We start from the raw sequence: 21,079 nt of genomic DNA, 5'->3' as shown, positions 1-21,079 counted from the left end.
GCTCCTTTCTACTTTGCTTCTATGCCTTAATTGTTTTGGGGGTTTAAAAATGTAAGGAATTTTCGTAGATACAAAGGGAGGACTCTCCATTTTGCCAAGAGTCATCAGACTCTGCCTCACCTCCACCCTGGGAGCGGGGAAAAAGCCATTCTCATCAGGCTTAATTTTGTTCGTTTTGGGAATTGAGGGAATCTTCAATCCTCATCCGCTTGATGGCAGACCGGACCACTCCTCTTTTTCTTGGTCCACTCCAATTGGGTACAATTCGCACTCACGTCGCGCTCACCAATATATGTAAAAAAGCGAAACCAATCTGTAACCCCTTTTGGTGACGCAACCTTGCAGAGCAAACATCATCCTTGGTTTTATAAGCGTGTATTTCCTGGACGAAACCGCCATTAGTCTTTTGGTAAAAACTTTGATCTTCATCCCGAAAGAAGGTGTTCGTGGAAAAGAAAATTAGGGGAGAGTTTCTTCCCAATTGGTAGGGTTAGTTATCAAATGGATGCGGATACCCAATTCTCTTGGTCCTTAAAAAAATGTCCAGTCAAGTAAAAAAAAATTGTAAGGGTCTTGTAGGTTGCACTTCACTTGAAAGAAATATCAAATGAGAGTTAGCCGAGGTTTTCCACTCTTTAAACCCAGCAACTGGGTTACTGAGATTTTCAGGTTCATGTGTGGGGTTGGCTTTTTGTTTTATTCTGTATTTAAGCTTTCATTTTTGTTTCAGCTTTTTTCGGGGTTGCAAGGCCAATCCAGTAGAAGCACCGATGCTCAGGGCATTGCAGGACATATAAATTTTATTTAACGACGTATGAGAGACCAAATTGTCAAGGGGTTCAGATAAAAGCGAGTCGAGCTGTGTCAGGTCTAAAAGGTCGAAATCCGCCATTTTCCTGAAATAGACTTCACCTGTGCTACTTTATTTAACAATAATAACCTTGGATCGTTTTTAAATCTGATGTCATTCTTTTATTTTAACTCGATTTTGAGTATCTAAACCGCAGTAATTGCAAGAAGGGTTGTGGAAAGGTGTTTAAATCTTGAGAACTCGGACACCCAGTTCTTTTGAAGTAGAGAGGAGTTGCTTGGCGAACTTCTGATAAATCATTACACCATTTTAAGACAAACTATGTATTTATTGCAAACCCAACCTTAGATTTATTAAGATTGAATTTAAAACCAATTTTCCTCTTCCTTTCAGGGGTCTTGCAAAAATCGGAGAACCAAATAACATATCCCCTCTGTCGACGGGGATGTTATATCTCGATCCTGCGATTCATACGACACTGCGAAGGAAGCAACGACGTTTAGTACAAGACAATCAAGGTGTCCTGAAAGCACTGGTGAACGGTGCAAATTTAGCCATCTCCGAATGTCAGCATCAGTTCCGAAATCGTCGATGGAATTGTTCGACTCGAAACTTCTTAAGGGGTAAAAATCTCTTTGGAAAAATCGTCGATCGAGGTGAGTAATATTAAAAATATTTTTGAAAGATATTCATATCTTAGGATAAGATCTTATTGAATTGAATATTAGCTTGGGATCGTCTAAAGGGAAACGTTTTAAAGTAGTGCGGAAAATTTTGAGGATCAAATTTTTGTATTCGACCGAGATAGGGTTGAATAGAAAGACAGCAAATTGATCTTTTCTGTGATAAAATCTAGGATTTTAGGATATTTGACAAATGTTGACAACGCATAGCAGAAAAGTTGATACTTTTCTATTAAGATGGCTCAAAATTAACACTGAAAAACAAAAGACTTCGATGCTTTAATTAAGCGAGTAACTCGATTTTACTATTTGGTATCTGTATCTTTTGGTATTATTTTTCAAATTGGCTATTTCAAAGGAGTGGCAATAAGTTACGTAGTTCGCTTGCGATGTTATATCATTTTTGTAGAATCGAGGAGTACGGTCCAAACGGACTCGGTGGAAAATTCTCGTCCCAATCTGAGACCACTTCAATCCAACAGGAAACAAAATCGACGTTCCCACACATGACTTTCCCTCATACCTGAAATAAAAACATCAGATGTATGTCGCACATTCTATCCCTTAAGGAATATCATCAGATATCCATAGATCTCATAGTCTGATATGAAATTGAAACATCTGATGATGATGAATGGGATCTCAATTCCTGTCGTTTTCACTCTGCTCTAGTTGCCTATTCATATGCGATGCAGTGCACTATGGATGTTAACAACGAAATGCACATACTTCGTATCTAACAAATGTGTATTTAACGGATCATGGTCGTCGTGTGTGTAAAACATGTAATAAAGGATGTAACAACTTAACTAGCCCTCTTATGTTATGTTGGCTCTTTTTGTTAACACGTGCTTCAAGAGATTTTAACATCTGTCCACTTTGTACACTGTATGGAATACAGGAGACGATAGTGGATGGTGGTTTTATCTGGAGATTTTGAATCTTTCTTGTCTCATATGACTAAATGGTTTCGGCTAATGGATTCTCATATGTGTACCTATTTTAAGGAATTTCAAGTGGGTTTTTTTTTTCTTCTCTCCGAAATCGGAAAGATTTTAGATGCGGAAAGGTGCGATTTGAGGATATCTTGAAGTACTTAGATTTACTAGGAAATGTGAAAAGATCTTGACTTCCTGCGAATTGAAAGGTATTCAGTAAATTCCCCTTGTTTTTCCGAACTTTGCTTTAATACGCCGCGCAGAGGGATGTGTAGTGGATTGCTGTAAATACTTTTGGAGGTGCTGCTAAAAGGCCCGCGTCCGTAAATAGAATCTTTTAATCCATGTTTGTAGGCTATTGAAAAAAGACATTTTTCACTTTAGCATAAATCTATTACAGCTATGACCGCGTTCCTATCGCTTATACCGATCATGGAAATCATTTCTTTGTCCCAGCACTTTCTGAAAGTATCTTTCAAACACAATAACATCCTAAATCACCAACAAAATACATTTCAACCCATTATCGCTTCAAGTACACGAACAGAAATCAACAACTTTCTGCATTCCGTACCTAAGCTAGCTCCAATCAAATTAACTTTGCTATTTGCAATAGAAATGATTGTTGTGTTGCAATTCAAATGTCTCCGTGTTACAATTGAATGGATGGCGGGAGCGAGAGAAAACGATTTTATTGAATTTTATTCAGTTGTCAAGATATCGGCGTCAAGTAAAATACAAATAAATTGACTGAATTGATATGGTGAACATGGAGACCGGGCATGGTACAAGCTGCTTGTTGGGCACGCCTCTCTAGGCTTTAATAGAAACTTTCACTTCACCATTCTTCGAAATGGCTGTTGTTGTCGTTTAAGTGCTTGTCAAGTTGTGGAAATTGAATGAATAAATCGGAAAATTGGACTTGAGTTAATTTAAGAGGATGTAGAATTTGATTGCACGCACGGTGGTCTAACTTGATGGGATTTGCTTCCGTGGAAATGGGTTTAGTTTGGTATGGATTGCGATAATGGTTTGATATACATTTTTTAATTCGCTTCCGTTAGAGAAGGGTAGGTAGGTAAGTAGGTGTCAGTGGCCGCTCCGAGGAGCGCTGCGGTGCGCTGTTTTGATGCCACAAACTCCTAAGACCGTGACTGCTGCTATGGGAGCAGGGAGCCAGAGTCCAGGCAGTTTGCATCTTCAGAGCCAGCCCGTAGCATTCACGAAGGAAAGCAGCTCTCCGACTCTGCAGCTAGAAATCTCACTGAGGTCCACAAAGAATGGTTTACCCAGTGTCCGCAGCCTGACTCTAACTAGAGCTGGACAATCGCAGAGAAAGTGCATGAGGGTTTCCCTTCCTTCCCTGCCCAGCATCCGAACTCACGTTGTCTGACGGCATTGCATGTTGCAGCGTATTTAATGTGGAGGTCTAGGGGCAGGAGTTGCAGCAGTACATTAAGAGCATCTGCTGGGCAGGACTGCAGAGCCCCGGTAGCACCTGCACACGCGGTTCTTTGAATCCTATTGAACACCTCTCGCAATGCTTCTTCCATCTTCTGCTTTTTGTCTTCTTTTCTTCAGTCTTTGTCCCGTTTACAAGCGGGGTCGGCTCGTCGTGATCGGTTTCGCCATTTAGCTCTATCGAGTGCCTGATCTGGGTGCTATCTCGAGGCTTTTAAATCCCCATCTACCGCATCAAGCCACCGTTGATTCGGCTTACCTTTTGGTCGTTTGCCATCGCCTTCGGTGTTCAGACTAATCTTGGCAAGTGAATTCTCGTTAGCGCGAATTACATGACCATACCATCAAAGACATCTCTTTCGCAATGATTCCACGATCATTGCAACCCCATAACGATCGCAGATATCTTCATTTTGGATGCGATCAAACCATCTGACGCTACTAGTCCAACGCAACATCTTCGTCTCCATTTCGGAAAGACGCTACTCATTGTCTTTTATAGTCGACCAGCACTCAGAACCATAGAGAGCGACAGGACGAACGGTCACAATCAACACCAGTCGTGGAACGCCACTTCATCCAGGTTACGTTAATGCGTGAAGTAATTTCATAACGCAGTTCTCCATTGGCTGATAGAGTTGACCCGAGGTATTTCAATCGCTCATTTCTGGGCAGATCACTTCCGCTGATAGTGATTATGCCTGTTTCATGGGATTGGTCGTCAACGCTCCTTCCATGATGTTACTCATAATTGACGGAAACATCCCTGATACTAATATCACCAAGTGGTCGGCATACACCACCAATTTCACCCCCTGCTATCCAATGTTCGTAAAATTTCGTCCTTTACTATAAACCAGAGTACCGGTGGGATGGCGCCACCCTGGGGCGTGCCTGCTCTGGTCAAATGGTTGCCTCCAAGATCCGATTGGATTATCGTGGTACTTAGCATGGATATAATTCAATGCGTGAGATACCCCTCCAATCCAATACCGGTCAAGGCTTCCTTGGTGGCATTGGTAGTAACGTTGTTAAAAGTTCCCTCTATATCCAAAAAGGCGGCTAGGGTAAACTGCTTGCACTGCAGCGGTCGCTCAACCGTGTCAATTACCTCGTGGAAGGCGGTTTCTGCGGATTTTCTTTTGAGGTACTTAGAGACTTAGAGAAAGGCGTTCTCTCCATAATCGTCCTTAAGTGAATGTCCAGGACGGGCTCTAGGGTCTTCAGCGCGAAAGGAAGGCAGTTTCTGTGGATCTTTCTTTGAGGTAGGCATGTTGGGAGTTAGAGAAAGGCGCTCTCTCCATAATCATCCTTAAGTGAATGTCCAGGACGCCCTCTGGGATCTTCAGTACGAAAGAGGTTAGGTTGATTGGTTGAAAGTCCTTCGCGGAGTCATGACCGCGCCTGCCCACTTTTGGTATGAAAACCACTCGTGCACGTCTCCGGGACTGTAGTACGTACCTCAATGAGGTGCAGCTCCGGTAAATCTCAACAAGCCACGGCACAAACCTTTCCTGCTGCTTCTGTAGCATGACGGGCATTATGCCATCTGAGCCTGGAGATTTGTATGCGGAGACGCTGTTTATAGCCCAGCCAATCTTATTCTCGGTAATTAACGATTTGATAGTCTCGCACAGTTGGAGTGGCCGCAGACCCTCCAAGCAAGGGTCTGATTCACAGTCCTCCTTGCTGTCGGGAAAATGCGTTTCAACGAGCAGCTCCATGGTTTCGCTAGAAAATTCCGTCCAGGAGCCTTCCGACACCGGAGAGTTTGTTTTTAATTACTTGACCAAACTTTCTCCAGTCGATCCTCCTGGGGTCCCTGAAGGGTTTGGAGACCTCTGCGGCGCGATCTAGACTGTGATCTGCGAAGGATCTCTGGTCAGAAACTCTGCAGTCCTCCACCCTAAGAATCCCATTGTCGGTTAGTTAAGTTTCCTTTCTTCCTTTTTGATTGAGGTAGCTCCTTTTTCAAGCTTGACACCAATCCAATAAGTGTACCATTTTCCAGGAAAACCTCCCCTAATAAGAGCATTTATACTTATCAACTCTTAAAGTATCTAAATAACCGTCGAAATGCAATCATCACCTACACCAAAAACGGTCATTTTGGCCCACTTAAACAATCCACCAGAACCACTCCATCATTCTCACACCTGCCCGTAAGCTTTCGAGTAGTACTCACCAAAAACGCTGTACAACTTGGGCTAATTGTTGAGTAAACAAATTAAGTTTGATTGTTATCGAAGCAATCCATCTTTTCGTCACTAAAAACAGGTGCAAAAATGACTAAGTTTTCACATCTTTTTTTTAGGGGAATGAATCTTCGAGTGTTCATGCAATGTTGACCCGAAAGTATTGGTTACTGTTTTTATTTTAGGCGGTTTCCTGTCTGAACGTACTGAAACTTAGGTGTGTTGCAGGTGGGCTTGGAGTGCCAATAAATTAGTTGTCAATGAATGGATGTGTACATTGTGATTTTCGGAACTTAAAGGCGCCATCCGGTTGTTGGTTAATAGTTGAAGATTGACGGTCAAGTCATTTTTTTCATTCTAGTTGTGACTTAAGCGCTATGTTTAGTTAGTGGAGTGGTCGCGTAATGTTGAAAAAATTTAGTTTTATGGGTTGACTTTGACACTTTTTCAAGGTCCCCGAACCCACATTGGGCGCCATTTATACAAAGCGGTTGAGGAATACTCAAATGATCATCCATGTGATTATTATCAACTGCAATGGTAGGATCATATCGTATGCAAGAAAACTGAGGCATTTTGCAACCATTCAGGTTGACCCACACCGAAATGTAGCTCTGTTCTCTCGGAGGCTACAATAGTCAACCCGGACCATTCGATCATTGTCCAACGCTCGGACTTATTACAAATTAGGCGCCGTTCTAAATACATTGTTCCATTTAGTATCAAATTTATAACTGTTTCAAATAAAAAGGACATTAAAGGTCCTTGATCGCCTAAGGTTTTCCGAACATCAACTCTTTTATTCCAAAATGCGACTAAACAGTTTCCGTCCCTTCAATAGCCAATCCATCATCTGACTCAATTCTCTCATCATCCAACAATAAAATCTCCAAGAAAACGACATCAAGGCAACTATAACAGAAACAGCATGTCAAATCAAAACCCCAAAGGAGTGATCATTTTGTTCGGTTGTAAAAATATCGTTTCACACCTCCCAGGGGTGTATGTCTCTCACACCACGTCATGTCGTTTGTCTCCGAAATCAAGTCCTAAATTTTCTACTAAACACAACACACTAGGACAACATAGTCGACGAAATGACAATCAGCATGATCAATTGATCATATATCTTACAAGCAACAAACAAACAAGCAACACTCACTCACAAACTCGCTATTCAGATTCTCTCTTTTTTTTCGGGTCATCATGCTGGGCTTTTATTGCAGATATATGGGGTGGACAAAAGCGTTCACTGATCCGCTCAATGAGCATCATTTAAGAAGGTTGTAAATTTTCCTGAAAGCAGCAAGAGGATTTGGAATCAGCGGAGGAGCGAAACAGACCTCTTGAGGTCTTCGTTGTAAATGTAGGAACGACTTCGGGATGGACAGATGACAATAAATGATCCCACATCCTGTGCTACCGAAAAGTTTCCAACATGGATGGATGATGTTGTGTCCTTGAAGGTGTCGTTGAGCTATGAAATATTCTAGCAATAAAATTGTTGGATGGCGTGTTGGATTTTTGTGCCTTTGTTGATGGCAGTGGTGGGCTAATGAAGTGTTAAATAGGATTTCAGGTGGTAGTGATGAGGTCTTGTGGACCAGAAATGAAATGATGATTTAATTGTATTTAATTGAGATCAGAATTATTTCGTGGGTAAGTCCTGATTAAATAATTCACAGTGGTATTTAAAAGGACACTGAAAGAGTTTGATAATCTGAATGACAGAAAGACAGTCAAGTATTTAACTCCCATCCTCATATCATTTCCTAAGCTAGAGTGGTGACGTCTGATGTAAGGCATTGTCTATGAACGCTTGTTGAATTAACCGAATATGCTTTGTGAATTTTTTCTGTCCCTCATCAAAGCCCTGCATCTTTTTGGAGCTTTCTCTAGTTCAGCGGGGTTCTGCTTGTAGAAAAAGACTCATATTATAGGAGAAGCTGTTCTTATGAATAGTTTTTGGTCAAACGGGCGGGCATGCCCCTCTTCTGAACCTACATCATTCTACTTAGGAACGCTCAGCAGTTTTATATCTAGAGGGTTCATATTGACCTGAAGTGTTAGAATCATGTGCATCCCAAAAAACGTATGCCATAGCTTTCTCCGCAGAGATCAAAAATTGAAATTTTCTCGCGATAATGATGGACGCTTCTAAACTAAACTCTATTGGCCTCCAGGTCAAAGCAACAGATCCAAGTCTCATCCATCCTTATAAAACGAGGCAAAATTCGACTGTGGTCAGCCCGGAACATTTCAAAATTTATCCTTTAAAAAACCGTAGAGACAAAATCTGTGTCCGAGGTGAAAATTATGCGGGCCCTCTATTTATATTTCCTTATGATTGCAATTTCTATTCCGAGTAACAAGAAAACACATCCCCTCTCGCTCGGCCTTTTTGAATGATCTGTGCATAACATTTTTGACGCCCAATGTGATCATTGAGACCTTTACTAAATTTCTGACAGGGTCCTGGCCCCGGTCTTAATGCAATTCTAATGGAACTCCAAATCCACATACCCAACTTTTAACAAATACCCCCGCGCAAATTGTGGCCTCCTGGTTATGTATTGGCTATTCTTCACGCCATTTGCTAATATGGTCCATGACGACGACATGTACCCAGTATCTATGGTCTTCGGTGGAAACGACCTTGCTGTACCCATGGCAATGAGCTCAAATAATGTTTCAACGTTAAAATTCCATAGAACACACGTACCTATCCACTCTTCCAGAGACTGTTGGCATTCAGCGCTGTAAAATAAACGCTTAATTTTCTCAACGGTTTTGGATATACTTGAGGGTTTTGTGCTTGTTCCATTTTGATATTTGTTAATAATTTAGTTTGGCCTTTGGAAAGATGATCAGTTTTCTCCATCCTCACTTTCCTAGACATGATAGAGGCACCCGTCTTTCAAATTTGGAGGGTCTGTTATTGAGCCTTGTGTGCTTTCACCCGAGGTAGGCCGCAGGTAGGCCCCTCATTTTTCCGCTTAAACTCTATAATTGTGGCTAACTACCTTCTTTTTTTTCACTAAACTATTCTGTAATCCACATCACACGGTCCACTTTATGGCCGCCGTACCCTCTAAGCCTTAGCTATCCAACTCTTCACTATGGTATCATCCTACTTTCGCATTCTGCGCCCTAAAATTCATTGCGTATTACGTCTTTTCCATAGTTCAGATATGCTTATTTCAAAGTCAATCCAATTTTCCAGACACTTCCTATAGGCTTCGGAAGTCCTTTGATTACGGGATAGCCTTTGGTTCCTTCAGTTAATTTGGTTTTATAGCCTCAATTGACTAATAGCGCATTCCCGGAGTAAAACAGGAAGGAGTCACAAAGAACCAAATGTGGGGAGAACGGAGCTAAGTGGTGACTTTTTTTTCGTGTTTGGACGAAAATTTAGTCACGATCAGACTGGGGTGTGTCGCTGTATTATCGTGATGAAGCATTCATGTATTATTTGCCCAAAAATTCGGCCATTTACGACCAATTGCTTGATGGAGAAACTTCAAAAAGGATCACGCTTATAATATTTGATCCTCTGGAATGAATCCATGGTGAACAATATGACGGTAATCGACGAAAACGACCTTGATTTTCGGCCGCATTTGACGTACTTATTTTGATCCCGCCATATTTTCGGCAGATTCCTCGGTAATTTCGACATTGTGTTCATAAGCCCACATCTCGCCCTCTTTGGAAACCTCTTTGCGATGCTTCCTTGTTTTTCTAAAAATTCTGGTCTTACGATATGAGTCTGGTGGTGATACCCAGTTGTCATTCGGCCACCACTCATCCCCTCCTTCCAACCCCCGAAGTTGATCTATAAGAGATGTTGAGAGCCTCTGCTTTCTCTCTAATTTCAATTAAACGATTTTCCAGATCAATTTCCTTCATCTTTTCGATGTTATCTTCGTTAAAAGGGGGGGGGGGGGGGGGGAAACTCATATGATTCAAGTTTTCTCGGTATCACGACCCTTAATGAGTGCTCTATTTGAATCAAATACTTGCATTCTAGGGTAGACCCCCCGCCCGTTGAAAGCCCAAAATTTTCGCAAACAAATGGCTGCCAAACAGCCCTGACGAGAGGAAGGTGGAAGTGGGTGGGTATTCCTTCAGGTCCGAATTTGTTTCGGAGTCCAAAATAGAATAATAATCGTTGGCCCGACAATTCAATTGGATGAGAGCCTTGCTGCGTGTAAAGAGCTTTTCATTTAAGACCATAACGGTCAGCATTACGCTGACCATCACCCTCATTTGACTAAGGTGTTCATTCCCAACTGAGTCGACTGGTAGTTGCCATCCAGTCACAATAAAAATCTCTCTATCACCAGTAAGATTTGTAGCGCGGTATTCCGGACAGTTTGGCGTTTGGGCCATTCGAACAGAGGAGAAATAGGGGAGGAAGAGAAAAAAGGAAGAATATGGATACTTGCTGGGGTGAAACACCCCAGAACCGTAGACATTTTCACCGAGGACCCCTATTTTTTGGGATAATTGTCACTCCTGGCCCGGATTTGTTTTCTACGGTTCTGCTGCCAAATCCTCCCTGGATATACCACTTCTAACTTGAAGTTGATGCCAATGGTGAAGAAGACTGTATTGGTCTAGAAAGAAAACGGCTCGAATTACGCGCGTAGTTTGAATAAACTAATGCAGGCCAAATATTATTAGATACCATCTATCAATTTTGGCCTAATTTCTGCACGCAGACATCTGGCATTCGCCTTATAAATTTCTTGTGTGTAGAGCTACCTTTGCAAGTCATTGATGGAACATTTTCGATTCTAAGTTGGCACAGCAATTTAATGAGTTGGGGATGCTTTGCTATCAATTCCTAGTCACGAGTTTAACAGCGGCGCGCATGGCGATGAGAGGGGTGATAGCCTTCAATCGTGACTGGTGACCTTGTATAAAAAATTGAGAATCCGTCTGATGATGGTACCAGATTGAAGTTGAATGAATTTTCTGTCATATTCCTTCAACTTTTAACGTCTTTTCAGTACGAAAAGATCGCAGACATCCAAAGGTACTGGAAACTGTCTGCGAGATGAGCCTTATAATATCTGACAGAGCAATACAAGTTCAAACCAGTGCAGGTCTCCAAAGAGTTTTGGAGCGCAGTAAACTCGACGCCGACAATGGCTAGATGAAAACCCACGTCACCTTTTAACTCTACACAAACACCTTTTAACTCTACATAAAGCCAACATTTTATCTAAAAGACATGGCAGGGGAGAGTTTGCCTCCTGCAAGACGTTTTGAACCACCTCGCATCTCCTTGGCCTGGCGCCTTCAAATTACCATCTATTCACTTCTGGTCCACCATCATGGAAGACTAATCCGACTCAGGAATTTCTTCGGGAAATATGATTATGAAACTGGCCTGACCTCTCGGAAATATAACGACCTTGCTTTGGCCAGAAATATATTCCATTTTATTGGCAGCAGGAAAATGTTTGCAACAAAAAATGGCAGGGTCGTACCATCTGGCTTGGCATGTCGTACCTGTTTAGTGCTGATAACGCAGGCTGACTGTCCGGAACAGATTTGGCATTGTTACTAGCACTAAACAGTAACGAAATTTCAAGCCAGTCGGTGTGGAGTTACCACCAGTTGCCACTGAAACTTGGCCGACTGAACGTGACATTTCTCATGTGGGTGGGAGTCAAGGCACTCGAACATCGCTGGTAATGAGGTGACAGATTGGTTCGCCAAAGGTCTAGATGCAAAATAGTGGGTCTAGAGAAAGCTTTTAGCATCTGACCATCTAAGTCTACTATGAAGAGTGAAATTGCAAGGATTCACGCAGTCGAATGTAGCAATTTGAACTACTGTTGGCCGATCTTTGGGGGTAGTACAATGGGCTTAGCGAAAGATCTAAGTGCTTACATCCGCGGCTCCCCCTACTAAACTAAGTTAAACTCCCTCAAGGTGCATATGTTCAAAAAGGTTTTCAACAGTCAGGAAGGTGAAGAAATACGAAAGAGCTGGCGGGGGATTTTTTTGAGGTACGTCTAAAAAAATCGATCTCCGGCCTTACCACCTGTGTTAAAAGGGATGCTGAACATATTGGAAAGCAAGTCACATATTTGCTAACGTAACCATGGCCTTTTTTTGCTTTAAATAGTACAAATTTGGAGAGGAGTCTTTTTTTAGAGTGTCTTGGTTATCCATTGTGATTCCTTTTTAGATCGTTTTTTGAAACCTGTCAATCTCTTAATTGCCTCAATTGAGAGCGCAACGGATGGTATTCAACAAAATTCTTAAAATATCAGTGGAGTAAGTTTTTTTTTATGAACTTTTTCTAATTTTCCCATCTCACTTGAGTGCGGGAGTCATTCGAGTTTATGAACCTTGCCACTATCAAAGAAATACAACCCCAAACCCATAAACTCTGGCTGCACCTCAATCTTGTAAACAACGAAACGCAAATATGTAATTCGAATGAAATATGTAATAAAACTTATATTGTTGTGTTACTTCTTCGAAATATTATCTATCATCGTTTCAACATTCATCGCCATATGCCCCGAGACCAGTCCAGGGCTATCATAAATATCATATAGTAATCCAAATCCCAAAATCTAAAGATAGTCCAAGTAACTTGCAGTGCTATACAGGCTCAGATATGCGTATATACGGGAATGTATATCACTTTTATGGCCAAGTAAGTTCCGATTCGACTCCAGGTCCAAGTCGAGGGTATGAGCTCACCTCCGAGTCATAATCGCACTCGATACTTGTTTCCCATGAAGCCCCATGTCATTTGTCATCTCTAAACATTCGTCTACGCCATCTCCACACTGCTCTGGTATGTAGCCTAGGAATTTCTCAACTATGTTTGTCCTATAGATATCGTTTCACTGACAGATTACTGTCATTTATTAAAGGCTGGCATCAGACATCCAGCGAGAGAGAGCTTGGACCCCGGGCCCAGTCACAAAAAAAAACTCGCTGCCATATAGATCAGTGCGATCAGATACCGTGTGGATACGCAGTAACAGCAGTACACAAGACGCCAACCTCGACATGGTATCGACATAAGGAGCCATGTCATTCACGGTTTGTATTTTAATTCATCTGTCACGAGGTATATGTCAGGAAGGAGTGACCCCATCATGATCATCTAATATTGAGAAGTAGCCTAAATATCACTTAATAGACCACTTTGGGCACCTACTAATCTCTCCCTGGAAAGATGGTCGACAAATGGATACCTCAACTATCGGACTTATGTCCGCTTCCATCAAACTCGTCTATCATTTATACCTCACTTCTCCTTTAGGGGCTTTCATTAGCCTTATCTTAAGCCCAAATAGATTTATTTCAATCGAATCGACTGCAATAGAGAGACAAGACAAGGTAGACAGACCAAACAAGAAGTCAGTGTTCTCGAGACATTCCGATGACTCTTTTTTGCTGAGGGCTGGGTGTGCGGGTGCTCTGAATCATAATGAAACGCGCAAGACTGTGAAATCGGACTTAGTAACATTAGATGCGGAGTGTAATTTCTGCAAGATGTTGGGATTTTCGGGTCAGTGGGGTTGCCGGATTGAGCTTTGGATTTGAGTACAGATCTATGTATCTTTGGAGAGAGCAGATTCATAGTAAAAATGAGGTGATCTGAAAGACAAAATAGGGAGTTAGTTGCTCCCCATTTGGTCCGGTCCAGCATTAAGTTGATGCGGACTTAGGACCCCCCTTGTGGTCGAAGAAGTTCCCCAAAATTTTCCGTGCAGCTCCAAGTCTGGCTACTACAGCCACAATCTTCATTTTCAAAGTTCAACCTGCCGTCATTCCTCACGACAACCCTCAACCCAAAGTATCTGAATCAGTAGTTAAGACACGGCACAACATTATGAAACCCCCATCCCATAAATTTACCAATATGAATCATAAACATTTATACTTTTTTCGGACACAAGATTGATTACAATCTAACAACAAAAAGCGAGACAACTAAAAATTTCGATCAAGATTGCGTGAGAGGTGTGTGTTGTACACACAAGAAATATCCAAGATTGCTCCATACGGAAGGAAACATTACTCAAAACAAGCGGGACGAAAAGAGGGAAAGTTTCGAAAAGAAGCTAAGATAAAACCCATGAATCCCAAAAGAAATTAAAACAGCAATTTTAGATGCTTTAATGTAGATTAAAACAGAGCACAAGTCTCTCTCGATTTCGGTCCCGGTCGGGTTCCTCATCTGGAACTGGTTTAAACAGTAAAGATATTATGAAACCTCCAAAAAACGGGCTACTGAACTGAATCTTATTTTATTCTGGAGCTGGATGATTGTCTTCATGTTGGAGACTCTGTTTTTTTTTTCATTTAGGGGTCTATCAGTTGGTCTTCTAAGGTAGGCATAGTTGCCTACCGTCGACCACACTATGCCGGTCAGTGCACGATGACCTCCAGGCCGTGAGAATTATTCTTTTCACGGAAAGACAACGGACAAAATGAAAACTCGCTTGATTCAATGCCATAACGAAATATGACAAATTGAAATTAACTTGTAACGAGTTTTATGACGATATTGTTGAACTCCAAGTCGAGGGGCTCTTTTTTTTGGCTATTTCTGCTTCGTTTGTTCTCATTTGCTTAATCAGATTTTATGTTAGAATGCAAAGTTTTAATTATGTTTGCTTTTATTCAAATTTTATCGCTTTGTAATTAAAAATTTGCCTGAAAGCGGACTCAAATTAGTCAAGAATGATTCATGATAGACAAAATCGCAGACAGACAAATTTGCTCCCAAATGATCTCATTCTCTTGCGAATTTGTTTATCTTTTAATTGCTGCCATAAAAACTTTCTAATTTTGCCTGAATAATTTTGGCTCCTAACCGGAACTGCCATGAAATCGTGCTTCTAGCTCGAAATTTTCGTGGGGCCGATTTTCCGGTCCTCCAGAATAGAGTGCTAATTAAGCTCTACGCCCGCTCTGATGCAGAATTAGGCTCTCCCACTGTTGCACATCTGCATCCCTTCTTCTAGCATTCTTCTAAATTCCTGCAAATGTCCAGTCATGATAGGCGTAAAAATATCAAATTCATTCCACCACAAAGCACATTATCCCAAATTATCTGACACTAATCACGAAATTGCCCCTGTCACAATTCCATCCTAGAAATTTCTTCGAATTGCGACCATAGCAAAAACGAAGACATTTCTGCAAACCGGATGACACAACAAAAAGAAATCATATATATATATATCCCGAGATAACTAAACAATTAGTTACGGAACGTAAATTTTAATAAGACATCATCATCGTCCAAAATGATGACAATTTAACTTCTCTTGGTATTATTAAATTCATGTCAGCTTACCGTGACAATTGGACACCCAAAAGAAAAAAAAGAAGAGAAAATCCTTTCATTATCTGCCTCTCGTTTTTCTTCGCTGTCATTGCCGTTGTCGCCTATCTATTGCCTACTGAAGACCCTATCAAACCGTGACGTGGTCACACATTGAGCCCCGAGATCTTTGCTTGTAATCTCTTTTCTCTTGGCCAGGATCTAAATCTCTGCCGGACCAAAAAAGATTTCGAGGTCTCAGACCCAATCTCAGACGAGCAGTTTCTATAATAATACAGTTTCAGAGGTGTCACCAATTAGACAACAAAATGACAATAAAAAAAAAACGAGAAGCTACACAAATGTGAAGGCATACATCTGAAAGATACTAAGATTTTCTTGTAGAAAAATTGAAAATGAAAAGATGAAGAAGTCAAATATCCCGCAGAGGTATAACACAAAATGAAGACCTCCCAACGATGGTTAATTTGATGTCGTTGGACAGAAGTTGACTCTACTGTTTGGTTTCTTGCAGAGGTTGGGTGCAAGGTTGTGCGCATCTTTGCGAGCTAGCTGAACAATATTAGGGAAAAAAAGATTTCAGATCTAATTCATGGAAATTACTCTCCTAATGCAATAATACGACGATAATTTTAGCTCCCATTAAGTACTTGTTTGTTATGTCTTACCACCCATCAATATTCAGTTCCTGTCTGAATGTCTGAAAGATATGAATCTGTTATAAGGAAAAAGAAATCAATATTCCTGAATAATGGACAGATTTATAGTATTCATAAATCTCTACCAAGCCTAAAAACTTAAATCCAGGCGCAACGTCCTAATATTACCGCTAAAATTGAAAGTAGGCCTTCAATGAAATTAACGCAATTATGTATATGAAAAGTATCTTTTTATGTATAAAATCTTCGATAGCAGCGTGGTGCTAATTCCTTCAGACTGAATTTTTTTCGAACTTCCTAAAATTAATCTAACTTAACGATGCCCGTCATTTGGTTTGGACATGGCCTTCAAAAAAACTTCCAATATTCGCACAACTTACAAAGGAGAAAGGAAGATGAGAACTAAACTTCGAAATTGCAATTATCTAAGCTAAACAATCTTAACCCTTAGATATATTTAGATATCTGATACAACAATCATGGGTGGGGAAATCAGGAGTTTAAATTTCTGGGGGCAGTTGATTAGTAGGCAGAGGCTGCAACTGCTGATTTGAGTGGGCCTGTGGCGGTTTAGATTCATGAACCCTGACCCTGTTAATGTCGACGAGAAACAACTTTATTACTTCATGTAGGGTGGTATACGGCTCCTTTAGTGGCTTCTTGATGGCATCGTTGCGACGGAAAACTTATTCGTAGGTTGCCAAATCCTTGAAGGGGATGATGCTACTGATACCTAGATGCTGAGATGCTCTAAAGAGACTGTGCAGTTCGGTGGTGCAATCCTTGGGGCTGGTGGTTGGCTTACCCTGATAATAGCGATGAACTCGCTTTGAATGCGGGGCGATGGGCCGAAAGCCATTTCAGTCACAGAGTTTTGCAAGTGGTGCATAGCCCATGGAGGACTGATGAAATCACTTTAAGGTGGCCTCGATAGTGTGATTCATTCATTCCAACATGCATTTGGCCTGCGCGTTTCACACTCACGAAGCGATTGAGCTGGATGAGCAGGGTAGCCTCAAATTGGTAACCTTGTTCAGCCGGGTTATACAGAGACGCACCAAAAAGGATCGAATATGGCCGTCGTATCCACCACTGGAACTGCTTTCGGCCAATGTGTATATCGATCAATAATAGTAAGGAAACTTTCGTAGCCTTCGCAAAGAGGAAGCTTGATGAGATCCATGTAGATATGATCGAAGCGAGCGTCAGTAGTTTTGAAATTAGCGAAATCTGCTTTGTTTGCTGCTGTGTACGTTTGAGAGCTGCCATGGAATACATTGCTTGGTCCTTCGCAAGGAGATAGCTTGATGAGATCCATGTGGATGTGGTTGAAGCGCGCGTCGAAAGTTTTGAAATTATCAAACTCTGTTCTGTTATGGCGCTGTACCTTTGAGAGCTGGCATGGCACACATTGCTTGGCCCAGTGCAAGACATCCTTCCGGAGTTTAGGCCAAAAAAATAAGCGATGCATGCTTAGCTGCGGCCGCCGCAGGGGTGCGCCATTTGGTGAACTGTGCATGGAAACCGGTAAATACGGTTTGATCATACGGTTGAATTTCGTTATTAAGTCGATAAAACTTGAGACGGCGGTTGGCGATGAAGTGCAGCAGTTATTCGTCTTTCATCTGCGCCTCGTTGGTAGCTCGGAAACTCAATGTGGTGGTCATAGAGATCGTCTCCACGCCAGACAGAGCTTCTGCCACAACGCTTAGGTCGCCAGGTGTGCACTCGAAGTGGGTGTCAAACAGATGGATGAAGTCAAGTTATTTGGCTTGACGTGGTGAGGCCTCGTCGGAGCGCCAGGTCAGTGCGTAGATGAACGGCCGATGGTTGGTGTCTATAATCAACTGGCGTCCGTCCATTGAAAATAATCGGCGGTAATAAAAACGGCGAGAAATTCGCGGTCGTAGGTGGAATACCGCTGCTCTGCCTCCGACAGCTTCCTTGAGAAGAAGCACATACAATGTCTACTCGTTATTGATCCAAGACCGCAACGATGGGATGTTGGAAGCGTCGGTGGGCAGAACTATCCTTTGGGTGGATGACAGGAAAGCTGAAGTGGCAGCAGAGATGATTCTCCGCTTGCAACACTCAAACGTTCTCGATTATCTAACATGTGAAATTGCATGTATTTAAGAGGCCGAATGGATGCCCACTGGCGAGAATTTTGGCGAAACAATCCAGCGCCACTACAGTGGTAGTTTGGTCATGTAGATGCTCTGACGGCACACTGCTCCTTAAGCCTGTTACATAGAATGAATTGGAGTGACGATTTCGGCCATATGTAACCAATGTGAGAAAGATGAAAAGGCGGTCCTGTAGTGCCTGGATTCGTCAAATCTCAGATGAAGATAACTCGGAAATTGTTTCTTTAGTGAGAAATCTGCGCACTCTCTGCTATAGAAAATGTTGCGGGTTCAAAAGAGCCTGCAAATGCCGCAGGTGGATCGAGGATTTTAGTGATTAGTAGACCTGTTAGAGACCTGGACCTGATAGAGGAGGCCGATGACCAGAAAACCATCCTTGTTGGGCGAAGTCGAAGTCGGCCAAGAGGAGAAGGCTGTTGCAAAAATCTGCAAAAGGTGGTGAAATTGACCTGAAAGGTCGTATTGGAGCGGCGAGTAGGTTTTTTTAGACACTACCCTGACGTATGATTACCCAACATTTTGTTTGTGAGACAGTATCAGAATCTGAAATATAAATACGCCAATTAGCAGTTATTCTGATTCAGATTTCGTTGAGTGCATATTCGGGTTCGAAAATTGAAGCGTACACCATTGCGTTCGAATCAATCCATGAAATTGAAAAGCGATATAGGCTTTCACCACCCTTGCATTCCGTGTGGAAGGAGTAACCCAACTTAAAGGATCTTTCCTCGTCATCTCGTGCCACTGTCAATCATTGCGAAGTGCTGGAGATTCAAAATAGTCCGAATGTCCTGACAGAAAAGTAGGGGAGGGCGACTTGTGAAAAATTGTCTTGGTTTTGCAAAATGATTATGGTCCTAAAATGAGCAGTACTTAAGAAGGATAGACAGGTTTTAAACCGGCGGTTTTCGTAATTACACTTGTATTCAATATCGGCCACGCTGCACCATAGAGGTAGAGGCTTGGATTCTTCTCTCCTTTTACCTAAAATTCCCGAAAACATCTACAGAGTTGATGCGGACTTAGGACCCCCTTCATTCTCAAAACGAATCTACAGATACTCAGGATCGTAAAATGCTACCCCAAATGTAAAATTATTTACTCTCGTGACATGGGAAACTCCAGCACACGGAGAAACATTAGCCAATCAAATAATAAGAGGATCGCGAAAACTCGGTCTTTCCCGTTTGGAATCCGTGAACAAAGTGAAGATGATACGTTGAGAATTGAATGGCTCAGATTAGGCCAACTGTTCCCGCATTTTATGTAAATTCCAAAAGAATATATTTTACAAAATAATTGAGCGAGACATAGGTAGAGGAAGACACTCCTCTGAAGCTCGCATGATCATATCTTGCAGGGTATAATCGTAAAAGCCCGCATATCCAGGACCTCCGAAAAGCTAATCAGCTTGAGCTGTCAAGTCCCAAGATGAACACAAGAAGTGGCAAGCTCTTAGGGTGTGTTACCAAAGGAAGGGATAGGAAAACCTACTCTACAAGGTGGGAGAGAAAAGTGACACTTAGGAACACTTGGCTACAAGGCAAGGGCGTGTAACCCATAGTTTGAGAAACGAAGTCAGTTTCACGTGGCTGCTAGGCGGGGAAAAGTTGAGAAACTTGTTTTTCTATCCGATACACGAAAACGAAATTCGTGGCCGGAAAATAGGCTCCTTTCCCCAAGTTCACTTTTTGGTAACCAAACAATATCTGGCTCGGAACCCTCTTATTTTGTGACCCCACGTTGGGCGCCGTTTGTAAATATTTACGCTGGCCATTTTTATTCGGGTTTCCAAAGACTTCAGTGCGTCGTGAAATAAAAAGATGTCCCTCTCATTATCTACTTTTTTGTATTGAAAGAATACTGGCATAGGAAGTCTATAATTTTTAAAGACAATGGCTACTACTCACAGAAGTCCCGAAATTCGCTATTTCCATATTGAGAAATCGTGAAAAAGATCCTTCTGTCTTATTTGAAGGAGCCAGAATTGCCCCTGGTTTTCCTGAAAACATCAGTGGCTTTCACAAACTCCTGCTCAGATGTAAGATATAATACGAACTATTCTTGGACCAACAGCGCAAACCCATCCAAAACGCCATCAACATGAACAGTGGGCGTATTAAAAACCCTTTTTCAAATTCTTTTCATTACTAATGATTCCCGAATCGTTTCTCAATAGACTCCATACGGAGATAATTATATATCACTTACATGAATCATATTAGTTTGTATACGACAAACATAGAACGAGAACGGATATCCGTTCTTGTCGTTGTCATTGTGGATATGATCAACAGAACACGAGGAAAAAACCCAAATAGTACTTTTCGGGGTGGGCGTGGTATTCCAAACAAAAAATATCTATTCATAACATGCAGTCATCATTATTCAGATAGAAATGTATATTATGTTCGCTTAAGTGCCCTCGTCATTTGTAATTTGAACAAATACTGGAAAAAAATAAAACATACGTGAAGAATTGTGCGAACATAAAACTAAATCTTTTTAGGGAATTTCTTGCTAAGCATTCACTTATTGTTGTTCGTTATTGTTGTTAGCCAGATTGGAATTTTGAATTGATGGGGCGGAGTGGGTAAACAAGAAGTATTATGTTCCTGGTTATTTACAAGGCCTGGTGTCGGAGTGCCCTGCAATACTTGGAGCGGAATTCACTGGAAGATATTTGGGCTAATTAAATTTGGTCCAATTTTTCGACCCCGAAAGATACTTCAATCTACAATTTAAATCATTCGTATTTTGGGGCGAAAAGAGATGATAACAATCGATGATTTCAGATATCTAAACTGTGAACCTTGTCCCTGCCCCCCTTACCCCAGCCAAGCCAAATTCC

The 21,079-nt window shown here is 41.7% G+C and overlaps 1 protein-coding gene across 1 annotated transcript in view; it reads left to right on the top strand.

Annotated features, from left to right (window-relative positions):
* Positions 1-21,079, top strand: part of LOC119651806 (protein wingless) — a 98,037-nt gene that overhangs the window by 61,148 nt on the left and 15,810 nt on the right. The window contains exon 3 of the mRNA XM_038055598.1: positions 1,205-1,467. Within this exon, the coding sequence (XP_037911526.1) occupies positions 1,205-1,467 (263 nt within the window). The remainder of the gene's footprint in view (positions 1-1,204; positions 1,468-21,079) is intronic.

This window comes from Hermetia illucens, chromosome 1, assembly GCF_905115235.1.
Source record: "Hermetia illucens chromosome 1, iHerIll2.2.curated.20191125, whole genome shotgun sequence".
Taxonomy (NCBI): domain Eukaryota; kingdom Metazoa; phylum Arthropoda; class Insecta; order Diptera; family Stratiomyidae; genus Hermetia; species Hermetia illucens.
This window is presented reverse-complemented; position numbering and strand designations above follow the sequence as displayed.